The 26,221-nt window shown below is 42.8% G+C and overlaps 1 protein-coding gene across 1 annotated transcript in view; it reads right to left on the reverse strand.

Annotated features, from left to right (window-relative positions):
- igsf3 (immunoglobulin superfamily, member 3) overlaps positions 1-26,221 on the reverse strand; it is a 73,273-nt gene that overhangs the window by 19,228 nt on the left and 27,824 nt on the right. Inside the window, exons 3-6 of the mRNA XM_031295941.2 lie at positions 11,699-12,118; positions 8,075-8,461; positions 3,953-4,360; positions 161-586 (exon numbers count right to left, since the gene is read on the reverse strand). Coding sequence (XP_031151801.1) covers positions 161-586; positions 3,953-4,360; positions 8,075-8,461; positions 11,699-12,118 — 1,641 coding nt within the window. The remainder of the gene's footprint in view (positions 1-160; positions 587-3,952; positions 4,361-8,074; positions 8,462-11,698; positions 12,119-26,221) is intronic.

Here is a 26,221-nt window from a genome sequence, read left to right on the forward strand (position 1 = left end):
GCAGGCAGACATCCTCTAAGCTCTGCAGAATTCACTTGTTGTGTATGCGTGTGAGAGTGCATCTGAATTTATGTTTTTGTGTTTATCCCTGTTTGTGTGTTGGTCTACGTCCCTTCTAATTAGGTGTGTGTGTGCCTGGCAAGCCGCCATGCAGCTTTACCTGGCTGTTGGACACTGATGCCAAGCAGGTTGGAAGTGCGGTTGGCTACTCTGCTCCAGCTGTTGTCGTAGTTCCTCCTCCACAGGACGGCTGTACACTGGTACTTGCCCGCTTCGCGACGCCCAGCCCTGGTCACCGACAACCGGAAGTTGGTGTTGGAGTGTGAGCGGTCCACTGTGGTGCGGGTACCCAGTCCCAACAGCTGCTCCCCCCACTGCAGCGTGCCCTCGCGGGTGAAAGTCACCAGGTCTTTGAACTCTCCCTGATCCTGGTCGCCAGCTTCTGGGCCAGCCGGCATAAAACGCCAGGTCACGGAGGTTGGGACACGAGGGTTGTGACGAGGCTTCACCAGGCACAGGAGGTCAAAGGAGTCTCCAAAGGTAACAGATGGCGTCCGTGATGAGGCCGACACCATGAAGGAGGACTCTAGATGGTGGAAGAAGTGGAGAGAGAATGTTAGGAAGTGTGAAAAATTGCCTTTTATTTGATGATGAATGATGAACCCTTGAAACATGGAGTACCGCTGATTGCATGTTATAGCACAACACAGCCTGGGTGTGTGATTGAGTCTGTTCTCTAAAAGCTTAAAGTTCAGTAAATAATGTGGCAGTTCATAATCGTTTCCAAGAAGGAACTTTCCTTTTAAGCATGGCTACCAAGAGGAACAAAGTCCTCTGCTGGAACAAATACAGACAAGTATTTACTTGATGTGCACTGCCTAATCATTAAGCGCCTAAAGACAACCATTTAGCCTATGCATGTGTATGTACCCTGTCCTTGTGTCTTAGTATAAGTTGAGTGCTTGACTGTGTGAGCGCGCCTCAAAATTAATGGGTGATGCAACATAGAAAACCCAGGGGAGAGATTTCCTCTAAGCGCCGATGTTCGATCTATGCCCATCTCCTTGCCAAGTCTAAACTATCCTCATTAAACTAGAAACGGTGAACCAACTCCATATGTTATTGCCAAGATATCTCTACACTGGAGAGCAAGGGAGTAACAAGAGAGAAACCCCATGGCCCTTTAACAACCTGGCCCTGCTGTGCCTATTTCAGGGCATTTCAATGAATGTGAATAATTGAGCTTGAATATGACAAAGATGGTCATACACGGATAAAAAAAAAAAGACAGAGGGAGGTGGAATGGAGAGATGTTGATGAAGTCTGACTTTTGCCAGATCAGACAATTCATTTTCTTGAGACTTTGCAGATTTCTCCATTATGTTCTTGTCAACAGCCAAGTCGCTTTCTCCCTGTCCCTCACCCTCTCTGCTCCTCTGACAGCCATGACCCCCGCTGTCCTTCAGGGTGTGTAATCAATGGCTTTCTGTCCAGACATGGCTACTGCTGGGACAGCTGCCTGGGGATGTAATTCTTTAATAGACAATAATTCTCCCCTCTCACTCTTTCATCTCCCTGCGACCCTCTTCCATCCATCCATTTCTCCCTCACTGCATGACTCTGTGACAGAAAAGAGGATTTCATGCCGATCATTTTCTTTCCATACATCTATCTTTTTGTTTGTGTGAATATGCATGACTGCATTTGTTTCGTTGACTGTAAAAAGTGCTTGTGGTTGAGTGTGAGACTACTATACATTGGCGCGTGTGTGTGTGTGTGTATGTTTAATAGGCTTTTCACTTGTACACCCCAGACACCCATAAGTCAATCAGCTGGAAACAAGACTCCCTACCATTACATTACATTTAGCTGACGCTTTTATCCAAAGCGACTTACAATTGCTATATATGTCAGAGGAGCCTCTGGAGCAAGGGGTTAGGTAACACATTGGTTGATGTATCGCAGTGGGAATCGAACCCAGGTCTCCCACACCAAAGGCACGTGTCATATCCACTGCGCCATCACCACCCCCTACCAAGCATCTTTGTCTTCACCGTGGCAACAACAACACAAGGCACCCATAGCCACAGGACATCCCTCTCCTATCCCCTTTAGGTCTTGTCAGGGAGCACAGGGAGTCCATATGGCTATGATTTAAATTCAGTGACCATATATAATATCTTGAGCTTCAGCCTATGGAACAGGTCAGTGTGAAGCACAATCTGAGCTAAGAAGGAAACTGGGGCACAAGTTTTTTTTTGCTTTTATTCATTAGGTGCAAAGACTAAAGAAGTAAGGAACAAAACGGAGAAAGGAGAAAAAAGCTGAAATACAAGGAAAAAGTTATCTATATGCACGGCAGGTTTAGGTCTAATAAAACTGAAGTTGGAAGCTATAGTGAGAAAAACAAGGACCAAAATCTGAGATGAAGTAAAACACACACTGACCGTCACACAACAGCGCACATTTAAAAAAGTCTTTGATCAACAAGCATAGAGGAGAAGGAGAGGAGATGTCGTAGAGTGTAATAGAAGAGAGATGAGCAGCTTCGGACTTCTATTCCCCAATTTGCATAATGCGTCCCTTGTTCCTCAAACTAATGTTTCTGTTGTGGCCCGAACTTAACAAATGGCAACTTAAAAACTGACATCTCTTCTCTGCAGCACGGCTGTGTGCTGCTGCAGGGAGCTAATCCGTTGGTTGTGTGTGTGTGTGTGTGTGTGTGTGTGTGTGTGTGTGTGTGTGTGTGTGTGTGTGTGTGTGTGTGTGTGTGTATGTATTGAGCCCAGTGCTACTGGTCTGCCAGCTCCTTACTGCTCCGCTCCACTGGCTTCCTCAGGCTGTACCGAGGATGTTCAGCTTAACTCAGCACTGACAGAGGAGACCCACAGACTGTGAAACACATTGCCGCTGCATTTCCATTCTAATAACTCTGGTTAATCCATATTCGTGTGTGAGTGTGTTTGTGTGTGCATCTATGATGGGTGTCACAGAAGCACTGCTCTTGAGGTGTGGCAGGTGGTGTGAGAATGTTTGTGTGTGACAAAATACCTCTTTCCCCTGAGCGGTGCATGAATAAACCATGGTGTATTCCTCTATGTGGACTGCATGTTCTGCCTGCGCCATTGATCAGTCTTTAGCAAACCACAAACCATGTGCCCCTTTTTGATTTGGAGCGCATGTGATGTAGACACACTGTCTTGTAAGAGGGTTTACATGCCTTACCATGTGTGCAGATGGTATTTTCAATAGGGGGGCTGCCCTGGACATTTTACTTACACGCATATATTAATGTGTAGAATAAGCAGCTGACAGGTGTAGTACATTTTCTGTAGTTATAATTTAACCTTGCCTGGAAATAATAGTATAGCAGGATAAGCAGTATGGTCGATATGCTCAAGGATATTTAAACCTGTAACAAACTCAGCTGCTGCTGAACTTGAACATACAGACTTAGCATGTACAGGTGGATTACGCCTTACTTACGCAGCATGAGAGCCATGTAGTTTGCGATGTACAGATAACATATGCAGCCTGATCACTACTGGATACTCTGTCCCTTTTATCCATATAGCCCATTTTTTGTTGTTGGTTTTGGACTATTTAAGGTGAAACAATGTGCTATTTTAGTTAGCACATTGTTAGTTATGTTTAGTATGTAGGATACGTAATTAGAAAATCATACATATGTTTATCATTCAAATTTACCAGAATATTCACACTTAAACCACAACAAAATAATGAATCCACAAGCACTTGAACAGAAACTGTTAAAATTATTTATTTATCAGAAATGATTTAGAAAGTAAAATTATATTTCCACTGTGTTTCACTCTGGCCAGCAGGGGGCTGCAGCCCCCACAGCACCCCCCCTCTCCACAGTGTGCCTTACTGACTTGGCAGGATCGGAATATAAACTATATTGAGGTTAGAATAGGTTTCAGTAACTTACCAACAGTCTTGACGGTGACTGTCTTGCTGGTTGACTTCTCTCCTATCTTCTCCCAGTTTAGCTCTGGTTCAGTGCCGGTCTGAAGCCACTCAGTGGCTGTGCAGCGATACTGGCCCTCATCCCCAGGTAAGGCATTATACAGGGACAGAGAGAATGTGTCGGCTCGCACCTTCTCCACACGTATCTCCCCGTAGCTGGAGCGCTCTCTGTAAGAGGGGCTGTGCCATACAGTACCATCCCGATCAACGGAGGCCACCTCCAGGGCTAGTCCAGTCGCCTGCTTGTCTGTCCACTGCCAGACAACAGACAGGGGGCCAGTAGTGGAGTGGATCGAGCAGATCAACTGGATCACATCGCCCTCTAGGACCTCTGACGAGTTGCTAAACAATAACACTGTGATGTTGCTCTCTGTGAAGAAGACAAACGAGAGAGAGAGAGACATGTAAGTCAGCATGTGTAGAGATGGGGCACATGAAAGGAGTTCCATAAAATCTCAACTCCTCACGCTGAATCCCAGAGACAACAAGAATTCAACTTTCTGTGTTAAAACAACAGAGGGCACAGGAGGCCAGGGCCCTATTTCAGGTAGAAGGTTTAACAAACTCTGAGTCTAACCCTGATCTCTAAGTTGATTTACCCTGAGATGGGAAACTGAGTTTTCGGTTTCAGAACAGCTGATATGAGTTGGTTCAATCAACTCAGAGTAGGTTCACGTGCGTGCACCACCAAAATAAAAAGGCAGCATGAATAGAGCCATGATGCTACGATTCACCATGGTAACAACCACAAACAAACCGGTCGGCGGAAATACTCATGCGCACATACAGCGAGTTAAAAAAAAAAAGCAACACAGCAGCTGCTGCAAAAGAGAGAGAATTTGCGTGGGAGAAAATTGCTGCTAGAGTAAATGCATATATTCAAATATAGTGTATATCATTTTTAATCATAAGTATAGCCTAACATTACTGGTGAAATGGTATTGAACCTATAATCTATTTCATTTAGGTGCAATCCTGCGGGCGAAAAGTTCTAGTCCTACTAATCCCATTCTGAGGCTGCAGCACCATCATTAACAGAATTATAATCCATAATCTTTTATTTCAAAGGGTTTACATCATTCACCTGCAATACTGTGGAACTCCTTTTAAAAACGTTTAAAACATGTTTCAGAGTGAGTCACACTCTTCTGACGGCGCTTTGCTACAGTGGCTTTACTAAAATGCTCCGCATCACCAATGTTGTAAAGAAAACTGCCATTTGCAAAAAAACGTAATGCGACACAAATAATCTGCTGGGATGTAAGAGCATAGATGGGTGACTTTAGTGATATGAGGACAGATAAGGTTATGTAGGCTACATAACTGATCGACTGGGAAGAAAAATGATACCGCTCAAATAGGAAGTTATCTGAAAATTAAAATGTTGGGGTTCAATATCATCTCCCGACATATAACACCCTGCGAAGTAAAGCAGCTTCTTCATCAACGGGACAAAAGGAAATGCCATGTTTTGAGAAATCAAACGTTTTATAGTCTGCCTAATGTGGTTAATAAACCAACATAATTTTTTTATTCATGCCGATAACAAACTGCACTAAAATGTGCCTGATACAGACTGAATGAATGAATGAGGAAATGAGAGAGGGCTGTGTCAGCAGGCTGGGCTGGTGTCAGAGGGAGGAGACTGAGACAAACTCGAGGTTTCTTGAAGAAAACCTTCTCCCGACCAGGTTAGGTTCACAGGCTCAGTTACCATAGTAACTGACTCTGAGGTGAAGTTACCTCTCTTTCTGAAACAGAAAACCCAGAGTTTCCCTCATCTCAGGGTTAACAAACTCAGAGTTTTCACTAAACCTGCTTTCTGAAATACCACCCAGGGGCAATAAAATAAACTGCTGAACTTGTTCACTACTGATACTGTACTGAGTACAGTATCAGTAGTTTGGATGCCTGACTGTGTGCATGCAAGTGAGAGGACCATAGTGTGGTTTGAACTGGCCTCGGGCACATCAGAGTGACAGCCAGAGCTGAGGCCCTGGTAAGTTTGTGTTGGTTGAGATTCTCTTTCTGAACCCTGTGTGGCTTGTTGACCAAGTCCACACGGGCACAGAAACGAAGGCACAGATCACAGGGCTCAGCGGCACTTCAGAAGGAGGAGGAGGAGGAGGAGAATAAAAGTATTTACTGGCTCTTCTCTGTTTTTCTCTCTTTCTCATCACTTCAACGTCCATCAAAATTATGAAGCTCTGGTTGACCCAAAAGCTCTCTTAGCTGTGCGGGGCCAGTGCTTCTGTCTATTGGGGATGTGGCTTAAGGTGACTTTTTTTTCTTTTTTCTCCCCCTTAGGCCAAGCTCTGCTGCTGCCCTCTCAGCTCGCCAGCCCTCCTAATAAGCATCAGCTCTCTGGGAATATGGAATAAACTGGCTTCTTACTTCTATCACGCTCAAATGAACAAAGGGAAAAGCCTTCATCCTTTTCCACTTCCTTCCTGTCTTTTATTTAAACTGCTTGAGATTTTTTTCCACTGCTAAGAACATTGTATTCCATCACTTTTTTTACACTGAGATGTGAAGAGAGGATTGTTAGACAGTTATACAAGTAGATACATACATCCTCCTTCCTATAAAATTGTCTGGTTTCTGGAAAGCTTTGTCTTTCTTTAACTTTCTCTTTTCCAGCTTTTTAGAACTTTATTCTTTTATTTTTCACATTTCCCCATACCAGCTTTTTCTTCTGTTTTTTGAACTGCAGAATACATTTCCTCTCTATAACAGTGTATCCCCTCTCTTTTTTCCCTACCCTTGCACTCGTCCTTTCTATCTGTATGGCAGAGATTCAGTGTGGCATGTAAGTTCTCTCTCCCTTGCTCATTGGAAAGGTAAACTAATCCATCAACACTGATTTGTCATAAGTGTTTACCTCTGTTTTTCCTTTGCTGTCACTTCTGCTTGCCTCTGACTCATCAACTTTAACCCCTGTCGCACCCTATTACCAACTCTCACCAAATTCCCCTAATTAGAGTGACAAAGCACATCTTGAAATTGCATGTGTGTGAGAAAGCAGGCATGAGAGGACAGTTTGTGCATCAAATACATGCCTGCCTGAACACTTCTGCTGTATTTCATGAAAGTTCTCCTCCAATAACCATGGCAATTATCCTCTGTAAACCCTATAAACATATTTTATGGGGCATTAAGGTCTTTTGTTGGAAAAACAAAACCTCCCATACTGAGAGGTTCCCTGGAGACTGCTGCAGGCTCAGGGCCATTGTTCCGACCTGATTTAGCAGGGGGTGCACAGCGGTCAGGATAAGGTAGTGCTGGCTGCTTGAGAGGAGATACTACTGTGGTTATTATTATGTTTTATTATGCTGGTAGCAGCTGGCTCCACACACTGTTTCAGTCCAAAGAGACATTGAGGTATAGTATAGTACGAAGAGGGAATGAATCAAATGACCCAAACTGGTGGAGGGGCGTTTTCCTGCTGCCTTTGAGATGAAAAAACATTGACTGGATTGACTGTAAATTTGCATCGATCAGCTGCAAGCCTGACACAACCCCACCGGCCAGTCCTGCTTAACCTAGCTGAAGAGGTCTGCCCCAGCAGAACACATTAATTTTGCCTGGGGAACCACTTAGAGGGCCCGGGAGAGCTAGGCGCCTTTCTCTGCTTCTTTTCTTTCTCCACGCTTTAATTTCATGGCTGTTAGCTCAGCCTCCTTGAGTCCGGACTCTTCTGCTCTCCATTATCCTACTATAGTGCCCCCCCCTCCCAGCTAAGCCAAGGAAATGGGAAGGACCATAATGCTGCATAACCATCCCTTAGCAATCCACTCAGAACAGAAAATACATCAGGAACAAGAGTAGCATTATCCTTTCCCCTCCAACTCCCAGTTAACAATAGAGGCTGTGCAGCTATCTGTTATAGGCCACCTTGGGAAAGAGAAAAGGGGAAACAGAGAGAGAGAAATAGAGAGAGGGTGGAGAGGAGCACAGCATAACACCCCATACTGCCTACATGAAGATAAAACTGTTATTATGAGAAGCTCATTGTTCTTAGTGTAATTGACAACTAAGGACAGAACAACTAAGCCAGTGGCCTCGTGAACAGAGTATTACTCACTGAGCGGCTGGACTGTGATCTGGACATTGCGGGACCTCTTGCTGCGGTCGATGAAGTCTCCCGTGGGCGTCTTCTCCCGCTCTGTCACGCGACAGATGTATTTCCCAGCATCTTCGGGGTGTAGGTGCTGCAGCTTGAGAAGGTGCACATTGGCGCTCTCTTTACGCACTGTCATGTGGCCAGCCGCCTCACGGTCGACATAATCGGGGCCCAGGACAGGCACGGCACTGGGGCCCACCACGGCCACCGGTGAGCTGCTGAAGACCCACGACACCGAGAAGAAGCGCTCTGGGACATTCTGGGCCTCAATGGTGCAGCGAAGCTCCAGCGGCTCACCGGCCGTGAAGGACCGTCGCTCCGTGCTCACCTGGATGCTGAAGTCACGATCTGAGTGAAAAAGATGGGGGAAAACAGAGGGAACAATCAAGGTTAAAGTGATATTAAGCAGAACAATCCGAAATGTGGTCAGGTGGCTCAGTGATATAACTTTGATATATAAAACACAAAAAAAAATTTTTTTGAATGTTGCACGTAATTGTGACTTAGTAAGATAAGACTTGTATGCATTACCAGTAAATGTACAAAACCCTTGAATACAGCGCTAGATTTTAAACAAAGCAGCAGAATGGAAAACGTGTAGGTGTGGGGGAGATCTTTTCAAGAAGGTGATATTTGTTACATTTCAAACAACATTTCTCTGATGTTTAAAACACGACTGATGTCTAAAAGTTGGCTACAATTGAAATGCACAGCACTCCTGCCTTGTCCTAATATCCACAGTCTAAATCAGCATGCTGAAAGAGAAAGTGAGAAGATTGAGGGGGTAGTGCGTGGTAGAGGTGGGGTTAAAGGTGGTTAGGGATAGGTGGGGGCAATAAAATAACATCAGTTAGTGAGAGAGAGAGAGAGAGAGAGAGAGAGAGAGAGAGAGAGAGAGATAGGGATAAAGGGAGTGAATATAAACTAGAGGACTGAGATCACACAGTGCATCACTCCAGTAAAACGCTGATCTTTCAGAGAGCTATGCTCTCTCTCTCTCCCCCCTTGGTTTCACCTCTGCAATAAAAAAACACATCTAATTAAAGTTCTCTTCAGCAGTCTGAAACAGAGTCAGGTGCTTTCCTCCTGCTGCACAGTCTAAGACGGAACAGACAAAGTAAACACTGCTAGTACTAGCTCTTCCACTTGGCCACATTGCGCTTGTTGTCTGCGCATGAGCGGTTGTGCTTGTTGAGTTCAGTTCTATTTGCTGTATTTATTTCCAGATGATGAGCACGGTGTGTATCGGAGACTGCTGCTTCGCCGCTCAGTGAGGTGGTAGCCTGAGCTGTAATTACAAAGACTTTTAAACAGTCTTCCACACTCATGTGGAAAAGTTAAAAGCCTGCCGTTGTTATAGAGCTTGTTATGCAGGGGAACCTTATAGTGGAGGGGGAGAGGGATATTGTTTACACATACACGTACATATTGAATACACACACATACTAAAAATTGATATACACACATTTATAGTAACATACAGACTTGTGAACTGGAATGCTGAGCCAGTTTTATTAAAAGACCAGCAGCATATAAATCACAGCAGGGCAGGAAGGCATGTGTAACTTGTGATGAAACAATCACCAATCAATAAACATTAAAATCTTTTGGATGATGAAAATAAGCATTACTTGCAGCAGTAGTGCACATATGCATGCACATAATGGCATAGGGGAGAAGCGAAAAGTCCACAGATTCCTTACTGCACCTATAACAATGAAGACATTGTGTTATGACATATGAATGGGATTAATTGTGAAAGCAGGGGAGCAAAGCTAAAAGGGTCTTGACCTGCTTTGACAAGAATTGGTCACCACTCAGCCTGGAGCTCTATTAAGACCATTTTTACTGGAAGAGTTCAGCTGGGATGATGCAGAGGGATAAAAAAACAACCTTGCAGGTCCAGCATGTGTTAGTGTTTAGAGCTAATTAGCCAACTAAGTGTGAGTAGCATAAGAGGAAAGGAGAAAGTGGGTGATGGAGAAAGTCAGAGGGAGGAGAAAAAATGCAGTGATGAGACATGACTGCAGAAAATGAGAGGTGATGTGAGCAAGGTGAACAAGGGAGGGGGTGAGAGAAAAGAGAAAGATGGTAAAAACCGAGAGTGAAAGGTACATTAGGATTCTGTCCTTTGCTCCTCTTTCTGATGCTGTCTGTGGGTGATTAGCCAGTGATGGGGCTGTCTTGAGATCCACTCCATCTTTTATAATAGGAAGCTAATGGAGGAGTTGCTTCCTCTACTTTCTAAATTTCTCTCTCCGTCTGTGAAATATGCACATTGACACGTGCAACATCAAATACACGGGTTCCGCCCAAAAGTATCCAAGTTGTACCCGCATAATGCAATAAGTGAGTATGCAAGATGAAATGAAAATGAATCCACACACAAGTTGGATCACTCACACCCAGAGCCACACACCGCAACACAACTCAGCTGTATTCTCTTTGTCACGTAACAACACCTCCATCCATTATAGATTACAGAGAAGACAGAGAGTGACGAAGGGTGCTGAGAGGGGAGCTCTTTGTGCCTTTTGTCTCCTCCCTGAAGTAGAAGGAACTCATCTGACAAACCTGCTTTATATCCGAGTTTCCACTCTCCTTCTCATCCACCCAGCACTATCTGGGGCACCATCAAGTTGTATTGGTCCAGAGCAGATCTGATGCTTAATGGAGAAAGGCAAAACGATCCCACTTTGAAGTGATATACTGGCATGAGACACTCGCCACTCCGTGGTGCCTTGGTAATTGAGCTAATGTCAAAGCAGTTTATCACCCATCTCCGTGGCCCTTTCTTGGAAGCATACAAAGAGATTCTTTATGTGTGCGGAATACAGAGCAGGGGGTGTGATGAGGCCAAGTCGGGTGGGAGGTTATGAGTACATGTGAGGAGTAGTAAAGTCGTCTTTGTTTCTGATCCACCAAGTCTCGAGGTTGATGGCTTATAAGATGATTATCAAATGAGGCCTACTCCTCTATCAACCACCCTAACAAACTCTTTCTTTCTCTCACCTACTTTCATCATTCACCCCTTGTTACTTACTCAACCCAATGTCTCCCCCGCTACCCCTCCCTCCCCCGGCTGGTAATTCCCTTCCTTCTTTCCATTAGACAATCTCCTTCTTCAGAGTTGGCAACCGCACTAAACCAGCACGGTTCTCCCACTAATGCTCAAGCAAAAACAAGAATGGTGTAATTGTTGGCAAGGAGTGATTGAAAAACACATTTTTGGCTTCTGATCTCTGGGTCACTTGTTGCCTGGGAAATTGTGTATGTGGAAGCCATAGGTCTCCCCCTGTCAAACATCCACACTGTTTGGAGCTCGTTAAATTATTCTTGGATGTGCTTGTAATGTTGTCCGTCAAATAGACACAAATACAAAAGTGGGGAGTCTGTGGAGGCTTAGTTAAGCCCTTTTTAGTAAGCTAATGAGCTTAGTGTGAGATACTGATCAGCAATCAGGGGAGGCCAGCCCATATGCCTGCATGTGCGTCTGTCAAAAGGACACGGGGGACCTAAGAATAGAGCAGCATCTTTACCCTCTCTCCCCCTCCCTTTTTTCACAGAATCTCTCCCTTTACTCACCAGTGGGCTGGATGCGGAGCTGAGTCTTGTCACTCTGCTTGCGGGTCATGGCAAACCAGCTTTCATCCGTGTCTTGAATCCACTCAGCAGCCTGGCAGTAAAGCAGGCCCTGGTCCACCGGCTGCAGCTTGTGAATGGTCAGCCTGTAGGACGTAGCGCTGGTTTTATCCAGCCTGAGGTCCCCTGCCGCCATCCTCTGCCGGTACGGTCCCCCAGAGCGCAGAACAAAGTCCCTTGACAAGGTGACCAGCTCCTGAGGGGGTGCGGCCGCGTCCTCTGGGGACCGCAGGTACCACCCCACTGATAAGTGAGTGTGCTGCAGTGTGGTCCGAGACACCTCGCAGGTAAGCTGTAGTGTGTCGCCTTCAACCTTGGACAGAGTCTGGGCTGGAGCTACTACCATCAACGAATCAGCGATGACTGCAAAAATAAAGAAGAAGAGAGAAAATTAGCAATCAGAGTCAGGACATGTGGGGGCTATTTGGGATGTCAGGGCAGGTTAAGGTTACTCATTTTATAAAAGGGTTATCTGGTCCCTTAAATACCATATGAATCCTATACCGGTCTATAAAAATCTCAAATATCATGTGATGTGGACTGGCCATAAACAAAGCAGACTATTTTTTGTTTACGCCTACTACTATGAAAGTCAAAATAAGCAGGCATTCTGCTGCAAGTGGTTCAAAATCTGATTTACTCCCCAGTGTAAGTAAAAGGTGTTAATGCAACCAAGCGTTTGTTCTGCAGTGATTGCCCTCTATTTCCTCATCCATACATGACATTCACATGCCATCGTGCATTGATGGCATTTTCTCTATCTCACACAGCCAGATGCCTGCAGGGACCCCTCCAGCACTTCTTTAAGACTGATTATATCCCACTTGGTTTTGCTATAGCAAACATAACAGCTCCACACTGCATCTTACAGCCGCACTCCCTCTCATTAAACTTTTCAAACATTTTCTTAAACACATACTAAATATACAAGCAGCAAGTTAAAATTGCTGGGGAAAAAAAACAAATCTACAAAACAACCAAGAACAGAGAATGGACTTCAAGCCAGATGGTTGAGAACCATGGAGATGAGAGAGGGGGACAGTCGAGAGCAGGGAAGCAACAGAGACATCAAGATGTGATAATTTCAGAAAGCAGGCTGGAAAAACTCCACACCGACAGAAATAAACATGTATAGCTTTTAAAAGGAGCTAAGGGAGTATTTTTGGATGTACCAGGGCGCCGCTGTGTTTGAGTAGTGTGAGGAAGTGAGAAAGAGAGAGACCGATAAATAGCCCTGGACAAAAGATTCCAAAACTTTATGCATTTATAAAGGAAGAAAGGTCTTAAGGTTGTAATAAAAAAAAGTTCCAGTATGTGTTGGCTTGGTTGAGTGTTAGCTCTCTAGCTGTGTTTGGTTGCACATGGATGCTATCCTGTTTTCCTCCCTATCATTTATGCAATGCATTACCTCTCTGGCTGAGGCCGAGTTGCTTGCTTATGGATGGCTTAACCACACATCCACTAACACGTGTATCCGCACATATAAACAATATCTAAGAAACAGAGAGTATACAATATGTCAGTGTTTAAAACGGACAACAGTCAACCATCGAAGCTAGGCTGGGTTCAAATGAATTGAGCAAATAATGTCAAGAGAAGCTTTCTTGCTTTGCCATGTGGTGACTCTGAGCCCTTCTTAGAAGCCAGAAAATGGAAGTGCTGTGTGTGGGTTTATGCTAGTGGAGTGCTTTGTCAAGATGTTTGGCTATTCAGGCTCTTAAGGGATTGTCATTGTAAAGATACAAATCAGCACGTTTGAGGTCTGTGCTTCTCCTCAAGTCACCTGCTATGACTAAACATAAATGCAGGAAAAAAAGCTTTATTCCTCATAATTTGATGCAAGTACTCTACATTTTACAACATGCATCTCTGTGTATTTGTGCTCATGTAAAGTTGGGGAACAGAGAAACAGACACCATTAATGAAACAAACGGGGACAAAGACAGAGTTCAGAAAAAAAAGATAGAGAAGGCAGAGAGAAGAGGCTTGACATCTGGTTATTGAAGTTTAACAAGACACTCAAAGACAGCAATAAACCAGAAGTGGCAGGAAAAGAAAGTGAGTAATCAGGAGGGTCAGACACAGTGGCACTCTAATGAGATACAGTAAGTCCAGACAAGAACAAACAAGTTTCCTGCAATAAGTTTGAAGCAATCTTGAAAATACTGACGTCTAACTGAATATGCCCTCAAATCCACCATTACTTTGAGCTTGATAAACAGACTTAATAGACTGCCCCTGACTAAAGGGTAGTCTGGGGCAGTGATAAATCTATTCTGCTGTTTTTTGTTTGTTGGTTGTATGATAAAATGACTAGCATGGGAGTCTTAATAGGACTGTATTAGTGTTTATATACAGATGCTTTCATTATTTCAGGTTTAGGCTAAGCAATGGTTGCAGGTACTGGGGGATAATTCCTCAATATTTTTCATTTATTAACTTTCAGTGGAATCATATTTTCATGATATGATCTCATGTTATTGTTCTATGAACGAGTGTCTAAATAAATGTTTCTCAGTAATTAAAAAAAAAAAAAGATTGGTAAGTGAAGTTTTACAGATATGAATTTGTAAAATGTTGATTATTATGATTTAGTGTGTCAGTGGAATCAAGGTAATTAATCAGTTTGTTTTTATACGTGATTTTGCATACTGTACAATTGCCATGTTGTAATATATATCAGATATCAGAATTGTGATAACGAATTTAACTGCCAAGACCTTTGTTAAAGGGCCAATATCTCTCTTATGCCATTACGTGTTTTTTCTGAAAAAGATAACACCAAATAAAAAAAGGATCATGAAAGTCTAATTCTGCTATTCAAGGAGCTGGTGTTGCCAAGTCCTCTCACTCTGACTCACCAGTCAACACTGAGTGAACGGCAGCCTCGCGTATACATACTGTTACCACAACACACCTACACTACAACCTGCCATTCCCATGGCAACCCTCCCACATGGTGCTGGGGGTCTCTGAAAACAGCTGGGAGTTACTATAACAACCACACCCCCCTCCGCCCCAACACCAACCCCTTTGTGGACCCACCTATGGAACAATGTGAAAACAGCAAGCTGATTCTTGAGTCCCTCAGCTGGCTTCTTATAGAGATATTTCACACTTTGACCTCATCTAAGTCCTCTGGGCCAATCAGATCCCTATGCACAGATATGTCTGGGCAAAAGAACCAATGAGATAGCACCAGCCAATCTCAGCATTTCCCAGGGTCAGACTGAGGTTGTAAACATACTGATATCATCCAATAGCCCCACTGGCCTCAATCTGGGAAGGATTAAGAGCAGGATGAGATGGCATTCTCTGGCACACACACAAACACACTTATTTTCATCACTTGTGAGGACATCGTATTAAATTCTCCTTCACCATAACTGCAGTGTGCTTAATTATAACCACTACAATAGCCTTAAAAGACAAATCTAAGGCTATTCTATATTTTTCTTGTAGTAAACAAACTGTACAAAAAGACCAATACCAACCATGAATATATCTATTAAGTGTAGCCAAGACCTTAATTGTTGTCCAAAAACTATTACAACACTTCAATGAGACAATTGCACTAGCAACATGGTTCTTCATTACAATGAATATGGGCACTGTAGTTTATTTTAAGTCAATCTCACATACAGCAATACATTCTCACTAGCACACCAAATCAATCTGACACACAAATGCTGAAAAATAGTCTCTAACAAAAGTACAATTTACTCCTGTTTGAGTTCCATTTACAAAAGAATTACAGGGCCCAGCTGTATTAGGGAATTACTCAGCCTTTAAAAAAACAAAAGTAGTGACCTGTTTTTAAAGATTTGCACCTTCAGTAAAAATAAACGTGCTTCGGAAGGTCGAAAGAAGTGAAGGACAGACTAACTAACTCACTGATATTTTTGGTCTGTTTTGGGGATTCGTTGACAATAACAAAAATTTTTCAATATTCCCAGCCTTGTCCTTTTACCTGAAAAGTAATCTATAAATTAAACATTTGTGGGGCCAGCTTCGAGGCTCAAGGGGTCAATGTTGAGAGATTATTTTCCCCACAATGTGACACGCACGCACGACTTGGATTGATTCTGTGTTAAAAGAAAATGCAGCCACTTTGCCAAGCTAAAACACTTAACTTAGACATAAAACATAGTTTCTGAGTAAGAATGCCAGATATCATTAATGTCTTTAGAGAATTTAACAAATGTATTTGATTTCTCTCATTAAATTGCAGAAAAAGCTTGTTGAGGTTGATGGCAATGCCTCCTCAGTGCATTTTTTAACATATTCAAAAATCATCTCATTTCATCAGTACAAAATTGTGCATGTGTTCAATACAACTCAATGTGGTAGTTATTATTACCATAAATAAATAAATGGATTTAAGAACTTTGAGGAATTTAAAGTTATTTTCCCCACTTGTATAACATTTGTAGAGACTGGAATCTCAAAGTACTAGTGATTAAAACATTTCTCACTGATGAATCGGGTAATCTTTCGCATTTTGAAACGGAGGTTCTCGTGTGTGGATGTGAAGAAAAACATGTCAGTGTTATTCTGCTTTTTGACTGACACTGAAGCTGTCAATCTTTTAATACATCTTTAAAACTACTCTCTTCCTGCTCTACCTCATCTGCAATTTTCACTTTCATCTCCCTCCATTCCCGATCTTCCCCTACTGTCTTAGTCCTCTGAAGTGAGCGACGGTTGTCATCCCTCAAGCTGGCCTTTTAAGTCCAGTCACACAGGGATAGAAATGTGGGGGACAGGAGGACACAAAAACGGAGGAAAAGAGATTTCGCAAAGACGACACAAGGGAAAAAATATGATAATATATAAAGCCTAATCTGTACAGTTTGCATGCACCCAAACCTTAATCATATCTCTTAAGGGTGCCCAATGGCTATTGAAGTTGGAGAAGCAATAAATATTCCTTACAGAAAAAAGAACAACAGGAAATCAAATAGAAGCGTTTGTGTCTGTGTACACCATTTTCACATGTGGGTGTTTGTAGGAACATGTTTAAAGATGGAACAAAAACAGAAGATAGTGAAGATCCAACCACCAGACACTTTGTGCTCTCGACACAGGAAAAGATGACAGAAGTAACTGGAAAGATTAACACTGCCCTTTGGATGTTACCACTGCTCTAAATGTTCAGGCTCAAATAAGCACACACTCTCTCCTTTCAACAACACATGTATGCACCCACACAGATGTAATTCCATTGTGTTAGTGCATGTATTATATGTGTTCATGTACAGTATGTGTTCATGTGCTTATTTGAAAGTGTTAAATGCAAGTGTAAAGGCAGCAAGTTTCTGTGTCTGTTTATTTCACTGAGTCTGCTGGTAGCTTAGTCTCACTTGGAAATGTCAAATATTTGCCACTGGCTGCAATCAGAATGAAGGAGTAGAAATCAAAGGTGTGTAACAATGGCAATATCTATTATAGAGCTTTTCTCTGCATATATTTTAATTTGTTAATGCCTGCTGGCAAATACTGCAACAAACTCTGGTCTCAAACCCCTTTGAGAGCTGGTGCGCTGACCCTACTAGCTACAGTAAATTATGTGCACTTCCATTCTGTATCTGATTGTTATACTGTACATCTTACTCCACAGGTGTTAATGTGCTGATGTGCCATTACATCCTCTTCTCTGCTGGGAAGGCGTTCCACAAGATTTTGGAAAATGGCTACAGGGATTTGCTCCAATTTACCCACAAAAGCATTAGTGAAGTTGGGTACCGGTGTTGGGAAATAAGGCTTAGGTTAGGGCTCTGTGTAGGCCAGTCAAGTTCTTCCACACCAAACCCGGCTTAGGGTCCGGTGTAGGTTTGTGTCTTCATGTACCTACATGTGTAGCAACGGCGTAGATTTTATGCAGAAGAATAAATCAGCCTTTAGGCTGCATTCAGACAGACTTGAGCCCAAGTACCCAGCCACAGCTGTGCTGCTGGCCTGGATTCAAACATGGGTGCCACCTTATCTCTGGCAAAATAACGCAGGGTGTCCAGCAAAAAGGTTGCAACGTCATCCGGCAAGATGATTCAACGGTTTCCAAAAACGTGCACACTAAAAAGCACTTTGTCTAAAATATAATTGTAACTAAGGGGACAAACCCAAAGCAAGAAAAAAGGCCCCAGTCCAACCCACATAAAAGTATTAGGATGGGATGACCACATAGTTGTATGTATGTATGTATGTATGTATGTATGTATGTATGTATGTATTACCTATGGCATTCATAATGCTCTGCAGATGTTCAGCCACAGCTGACATGGTTACCGAGTTTCAGTGTGTTATGGCCATAAGTGTCTGTGTTTGTGCGTTGCTGCAAAGCAAGTGGCCATTTGGCAAAGCCAGTAGGGTAATTATTGTTAATTACTCTGTGAATCTGAGAGTACTGCTGAGAGGAAAACAGAGCGAGTGGGCGATCTTCTGCTCCACTTAATGGGAGTCCAGCCTCACCACCAAGCAGCCGTTACTTACGGACCAGGATGCCTGGAACACATGCAGGCGTATTGGGTCAGGAAGTAATAGAAAGAGAGATAAATACAGAAACTGTGCCTACACCTGTCCTTCTCATACTTATTAGACATTATCCTGCCCATTCACATCCTCCACTCCTGCCTGTTCTTCTCCGTGAGAGCTGTTGAGTCAGAATGAGGGATGAAGTGGTTCAACTGGGAAATTGAGAGAGGAGAATAAAGTAGGAGGAATAAGAACAAGGTGAAAATAAAGACAAAGGAAACGGAAGAAAAGAACAAAGATGAAGAACAAAACGACAGTGCTCTTTTGTTTGACATATCCCAAAAAAACACCACAAGCAACCAGTAAAGCAAATTCTGATGAACTGAGGTCTATACACCATCCCCAGGAGCCTGCACTGATAATAAGGACAGGAGACAAAGTAAAGCTGGGAAAAAAGGGCAGAGTAAGGATCACGCCCTGGAGCCAGAAAGGAGTCAGAAGGGAGTCCTCTTAACAGCTTTTAACAGAGAAGAAAGGGGTGAGTGGAAAAAGAGAAAAAGACTGGAGTTGAAGTCTGTGGGATCTAGGTCCACAACAGGGGGTACATCTATAATAGAACATGCACACATGATCAGATGAGCCCAGCACCTCATTGAGTCTCAGATACAGAGAACACCACTCCTTTCATCTGTCTCTCTCTATTTTTGCATATGTATGTGTTATGTAATACAGTAATAAAAGTCTGATGTGCATTGTATGGAGCCAGGGAAAATATGATGTATTCATTACGTTCTGATGTCAAAATGATGTTTGTTAATATGACATTCTCCTCTGAATCTGTGTTCCATGCTGTCGTTATTAGTAGGGTCTGTTGTTTTTTTTCTTATCGTTTTCTTTTATCAAATATGTACAGTAGCCAGGGATTTTAAGTTTCTTTTTACTCAAACGCTGTTGTGTTCCCTTCTGAGGAAAGCTCTAGATAGATAGATAGATAAATAGAAGATACTTTATTCATCCTCACGGGGAAATTCGAGTGTCCAGGACCTAGTTTACTGTAGTTCGTAAACTAGGTCCTGTGATGACCACAGCGTAGAAAAATCCAGTAGAAAAAGTACTATAATACTACTACTACTGCAACTGTCCTTTTAGAATCCTCATCAAGAACTAACCGCATGCAAAACCTCGCACATCCTTAGTTACTTTGGCTACACCTGTCAAGATTTTCATTCTATATTTTTAATAATGCTTAAAACAATGGGTCTTTGATTTTAGATAGATGAAGACTAAAGCATGCTTGTCATTTCTAGCCGGCAACTTGCATGGTTTTGGAAAAAGAAAAGACCCCATCCTTTCAAACTCTTTAAAAGTCGGGCATCGTTCTCACTAGCGCCCCATGCACACCGCTGGCATGTGGAGGAAATCCAAAGCATGACAGGCCTGCCGTGACGGTTGCTAAGCTATGATTGGATGAAGGAGTTAAGTAAACTGACAATTATATATTAGTGATTTTAATAAAATGTTCATCCATTGATACTAATCTTAATAAATACCAATGATTTCAGTGATTTGTTTAAAAAAAAAAAGTATCAATTTATTACATTAAAAAATTCAAATGTTATCACTACACTTTTTAATCGTAGTCCGTACGCCTATGTTTTGATGGTAGGTGTGTTGATAATTCCTTGGGACACGACTATTTAATGAGGAAGCAAAATGAGAAATGTAACAGCACATTCATTAGTCTGTATGTGGAGGGCACTCGCAAGCAAACTAAAAACAGCTTTCAGTTTAAAAAGCTGATAATTAACTTTGACACAGCTAAGGTCTTGTTCACAGGCATAAATGACTTTCACAGTGCTGTTTGGCATGACGAGTACATTTTTAATTCACATATATCTATGTAACAAAAGCAACAAGACTTTCACAACAGCATAATTACAGTACCTTCAGAGTGTATGACTTTGATGACATACATTCTTAGGTCATCAACACGGAATGTCTTTAAATAATCAATTAGTTAAGACCAAGTTTAGTGTTAAACATTGCTCTGATGTTTCTCAAATGTTATGATCCCTCTGCAGATGAATGCAGCCACGCAGAGGTCAAAATCTTGTGGGTAATAATAATAATAATAATAAAGAAATAATAACTACTAGCTCAATCCCCATAAAGGGATCATTGTCGAGACCATCACCATGCAAATAGGTAAACCAGAATTGTCTACATTTGCAGTAATCTGTAACCACATATGATTAGACCAAAAACAGGCTAGATGCAAAGTTTTCCTGTCTGAGCTGAATATATGCAGAATAAATAGGCTTCTTATACATTATGAATGCATTAACAATGGTTTATTATCTGGATCACAGAGAAGGGTTTATTCTCAATCATGTAACCCCATAGTTTAAAGTGCTTGATTTTAAGATTTTATAAAACAAACTAAAACAGTAAAAGTAAATAGGTAAAACAGATATCCGCAGATCTATGAAGTTTCACTTTATTAAGCTTTCAGTCTAACAGACCTTCATCAGAGCATATATAACCCAACATTGGAACTAGTACAAATGAAAACAAATTTATTATTTGCTTTTAAAATGAGGCACTAATTTTAGTTGAATTTTTCACACTATCCCATCTAATTAAAGAGGCTGCCACACAGTCCTATCATACCACATAATAGGGATATAGGGAAGGGGTGAGAGGATATGAGAAATTTTACAGATGTGGTTGAGATTTTCAGTTAGGAGCTGTGAGCTCCCCTGCTAATGGGACTTCAGTCTGAGTGAGTGAGTGTGTGGGTGTAAGTGTGTGTCCTGTGCTATAGCACAGAGGTCACAAGGACTGAAAGGAAAAGGCTTCTTCATTTAATAATAGGGTCTCTGAAGCATTCTTCCCCATCTCTGTTCTTCTTCAGGCCCCGTCCCATTTTTCTCCTCACAATTTTCTCCTCACTTGAACTTCCATTTACGCAATCCCTCCTCCATCCACGGCCCCTCTCTCTACCACATTATCTGGTGAGTTTCTTTTTCGTTAGACAAGTTGCTTGTCAGCACCCAATTATCACTTATTCCGTTTTTCTCGGCCTCCTTTCTCTTCCAGCTCGTCCTCTTCATGACTCAGACTTAGAACACAGGCTGGCGTGTTTTATCGAGTGCTGATCACTCTAACGAGCATGTAGTCTACATGTCAGTCAGACAATGACCCTATTAGAAGTTTTTTTTTTTTTTATCCTAAGGGGTCATAAAACTTGTAAAGGGACCAACATCTGATCTGTGTTTGAGAGGGAGAGAGAAAAAGAGCTCGGCCCATGCGGCTATTATAGCTCATTATACCTAAAGGTAGGAGAGGCACATCAAAATCATCTCTCTCTCACTCACACACACCCAAGCAGCAAAACACACACACAGATAGTCAAGCCAGGGGGGACAGCCACACCCACACACCCACCCACCCCCACCCCCACACACACACACACACACACACACAGAGGTACTGCCCTCTGCTCACCCAAACATTTCCTCCGGACCTGTGACTCAGCTGTACTGGGTTACTGAACCACACACAGTCCTAAGGGGTGTGCCGAGTATTAACATTATTTTTGTAGAAGAACACACAGTGGGTTTATTGCAGAACTTACTGGCAAAGGATGTGTTTACTACTACTGTGTGCTTTATAAATATATACTTAATAATAAAACACATTTATAAAAAAAGCATTAGGAGTATAATATGACATTAAATAAAAATAATAAAAAATGAATATAAAAGGAATACTTTAATATATAATTCTATGCATATTTCCAGGTTTTCTTACTGGATGACACAGGCAGAGAGGGAGAGGTATAACAAAAGGAGAAAGTGGAAGAAGAAAAGAGATGGGCAGCGAGTGAACGAGTGGGCTTTGTTTTTGTAGCAGGAGAATGGTGACGTGGAGTTAAAAGGCTGAATGTTGCGATAAGAGAGGGATCCATGGTTAGAAGAAGCTTTCAAATATGAGACGCTGTTTACACAAAGGTAGAAGAGGAGGATTTAACACTAACTAAGACACACGCAAACACACACAGGCGCACACAATATGACACAACCTCTCACTGAGGCCCAGCCAGGAAATGAGCCTGGCTGGGCCTGAGTGTGTTGGGAAGATGGAGAGTAAGCGGGAGATTATAAGGCAAGGCGTGAGAGGCGGGGTAGTCTGAACAGAGGTGGGAGTATGAAAGACAAATCTTCCTAAGAGCATTTGAGAAGAGCTGTGTGCAAAGCTATCGTTGACTGAAATCCTTTAGAGCATCAAAGATTTACTCATCATGCCTAAACACATGAAATATTCCTTCCACCCCCCCCCCCCCCCCCATCTGTTGTCCTTTTCCTACATTTCTCTTCTCATCTTCACCAGCTGCAGACCCACCTTCTCCATCGTTTCATCTGTCATGCGCATTCTTTAGCATTTTCCGTCATCCGTCTGCTCGTGTATCCAATTATTGTTATGCTGAATTACAGCAGCAAACACTCTGTGCTCAAGGAAGAGAGAAATACATACAGACGCCACCCCTGCGAATGTCTGTCTTCTCCATCACTGCTGTCCTGGAGGTTGTTAGCACATGTGCAGGGTTTTGCTCCGTCTGCCAACACCAGCACAAACCCCAGAGTTATAAGCATGCACGCGCACACACACACACACACACACACACACACACACACACACACACACACACACACACACACACACACACACTTACACCATAAACACAATTTATCAAATATATTATGATTATCCAATTATCCAACGGCGGATTATCAAACAAGCAAAATCTTCATCGTTTGTTTAGTTTTAGTAATATTACTGGAGGTGCAAGTATTAAAACTAAAAAGCTGCATCCCAGTGCTGCACTTACTATCTCCTCCCCTCTTTCTTTTTTCTCTCCACCCCTTACAGGAGCTCCCACCATCTCCCTTCATCCCTCCATCCGTCACCCCAACCCCAGATGGTAAAGCACTGTGACCAATTAAAGACTTCCCTGAGGATAGAACCAGTTATAGCCCAAGCCATCTGACCATTTGTGTGTGTATGTGTGTGTGTGTGTGTGTGTGTGTGTGTGTGTGTGTGTGTGTGTGTGTGTGTGTGTGTGTGTGTGTGTAAACCTTACCAAACACATCACTTTGTTTTAATCAGTGTACAAAGACTTGTCTTCTGGCCAGTTCCACACAGCTTCTCTCCTAAAAAGGTACATTGGCATACGAGTCCAGGAATACAAGCCTTTTGTATGATGCACAAGAACACAATGACAAGATCCAGAGTACTACTTAGTTAGAGCACATTGCAAGGCTAGTGTTGAGTGGAGTTGCGGAGTGTGGAAGCTGGCCAGAGGTGCAGAGTATGAGCAGGTGTGCGTTTGTTGTGTTGGTGTATGAGAAACAGTGTATTTGCAGGAGAGAAAGAGGAAAAACTAGTAGAGTGTAGCTAAGGGAGTTGGGCAGCACTTAATCACCAGGCACCCATCCAGCAGGGCAGCAGATGATGGAGCAACTGTCTGTCTGAGCTAAGGGGGAATTAGGCATATATACACACACACACACACACACACACACACCTCCCCACATCCCAAGGTGGCCACCCTGGGTGCAGGTGGCAACATATGTCTGCTGTCTACCCCTCAGTCAACTGAGACGGAGGGGCCGGTCATGCCTCGGTCTGTGTGTGTGTGCACATGTGTGTGTCTTTACACAAAGTCAAAAGTCCTTGCTAAAGCTTTTAGATATTTGTGAGTGTGTGTGCATTATTGGATTCTGTACTACAGATTTTAGATAGCGGAGTGTCCCTGAGACAGAGCTTGAGGGTCATCAGCTTGCTTGCCTTGATGCTGCTCCACAAAATGAGTTCAGCCTCCAAGGCTTCTACACTTTTACTTTTCTCTTCAACACCAGCACTCAACAGCCTGCGGCTGGCTCTGCAGCTGGCTCTGCAGCCCACACTCAAATCCATGACATCAGACGTTTTAACTAAACCTCTGTTTCCCATTGCAAATAATGAGGATGTGATTTGCATGCAAATGAGGTGTGTGCGATGCTAATCTTTAAACTGGTATTAGCAGTCCAAACTGACAGGCCTATGCCAAGAAAGGGACAGGAAGGTGGCGAAGAGTAACTCCACACTGGATTTTGCGTAGAGGAAAAACATTGTTGCACTTAACAATCTATGATCTATGCAGGATAAAAGGCATAGCACACACAGACCACGCCCTGACCACACCGACAACCATAGCTGGGTCAGGTGTGGTGTATAGGTGTGCCCCCAAACCCCACCTGCACAGTGTTGGTTTGATATAAATGGCAGTGGTTTCCAATACTCCATATCAATTTGGCACACAGAACTTGTGCACACATACACAAAATACCATGTCACTATGGCTTGTTGTAGCTAAATAGGCAAAAAAAGGTACTAAAATGTCCCTGCCAACTCAAAGATAATGTCTGTGACGTGCCGTTCATCAGCCAATAGATATGAAACACCATACCTGCTACCTTATATGTCACCTGCTCTTCGTTTAATAGGTTTTGCCCACCCTTGCCACTATGCAACATTCAGCACGCTGGTGCAGCCAAATGGAGTGCAGCTTTTTTGCTTGACTATAGCCAGCTGCGTTGCACAAACATCATTGCCAATCACTAGTTGGCATTGCAAAATAATAATAATAATAATAATAATAATAATAATAATAATAATAATAATAAATTTGCCTGGGTGCAGTTACTCTTTAACATTGCCAATTCTCTCCATGCACAGGATACATCGCTGAAAAGAGTGTTTGTGTCAGCACCTCTAACGTGTCTATAAGCGATCAAATAGCCTGCCTCGGGTTATGGTATGAGTGCCAATATCTGTGCATGTTCTTGTGCACATGAATGTGTGTAAATGGATTCAGATGCCTGTTTGTGTAGTTGTGTCTGTGTCAAAAGGGGTTACCAGATGTATAGCTTGAACCAGGAAAAACCTTCTGTCCCACTTGTGCTCAGATAAGGCTTCAAAGCAGCCGCCAACATCAAACAATGCAGCAGCGTGAGTGTCCTGGACCACACTCACAACCACACGAGTCCTGGAGGCTATTATACTGCAAGCTCCACTCTTTACTAGCACACATTTTAACGACATAAACACAAACACTCGTTAGCACATTCATTCACATCCATATTCATGCTGAATCCATATTCAAACTGTGGCTGTGTTGTGTTAATCCCAGAGAAAAGAGGCAGCAGGCCCCTGAGGGTTAGCGCTTAGCTAAGCTAATCAAATCAACTAGAGGAACAGTAGCGCATCTTTAGCCCATTATATAAACATTAATAAACATTTACACTCAACACACACCAACACACACACACACATATTTGTTAGCACATTAAATCCTTTCTCATTAGCCTAGCTCAGTAGCGTGGGCGATGAGCTAAATGGGGAGCATCTCTGACATTTATATTTTCATAAGGGTAACCACCAAAATTTGCAAGGCAGTGTATGCCTGAAAGTGTGTCTGTAGGCTACGAGAGCATTTAGATTTATGTTTAATGGCAACAGCTTTCTAATTAGCCCACCATACTCTCTAGCAGCAATATTTGGAGCAAGAGGCAGGGCTAAAACACTATGCTGCCTCATTCAGAGGTCTTCGCAGGTCCACTGGGTTCCTAGGATCCAAGGGTCAAGGATCTGGGACCTAAGTTTGTCCAGGTCCAATTTATATTCAGTATATTCGGGTAGCGCAGGGTCTGTTCTCGGGTCCCTTTTTTTGAAAATGTATTTATAGGTGTCAGGGAGATCAGTAGGTTTTCCACAGGACCTGTGAAAACCTGTAGCTTCATTAATGTGGTCCTCTTTGAATTTGGCAATGTACACAGTTAATTTGTCTAATATCCAAACTGTCTTTTACATGAATGTGTTTGTTCAGTGTTTCCAAGTCACTGTAAGTCACAAGCAGATGGCACTCCAGAGAATTAGAGTATCTAGTGTCAG

The sequence above is a fragment of the Sander lucioperca genome, chromosome 8, assembly GCF_008315115.2.
Source record: "Sander lucioperca isolate FBNREF2018 chromosome 8, SLUC_FBN_1.2, whole genome shotgun sequence".
Lineage (NCBI taxonomy): Eukaryota > Metazoa > Chordata > Actinopteri > Perciformes > Percidae > Sander > Sander lucioperca.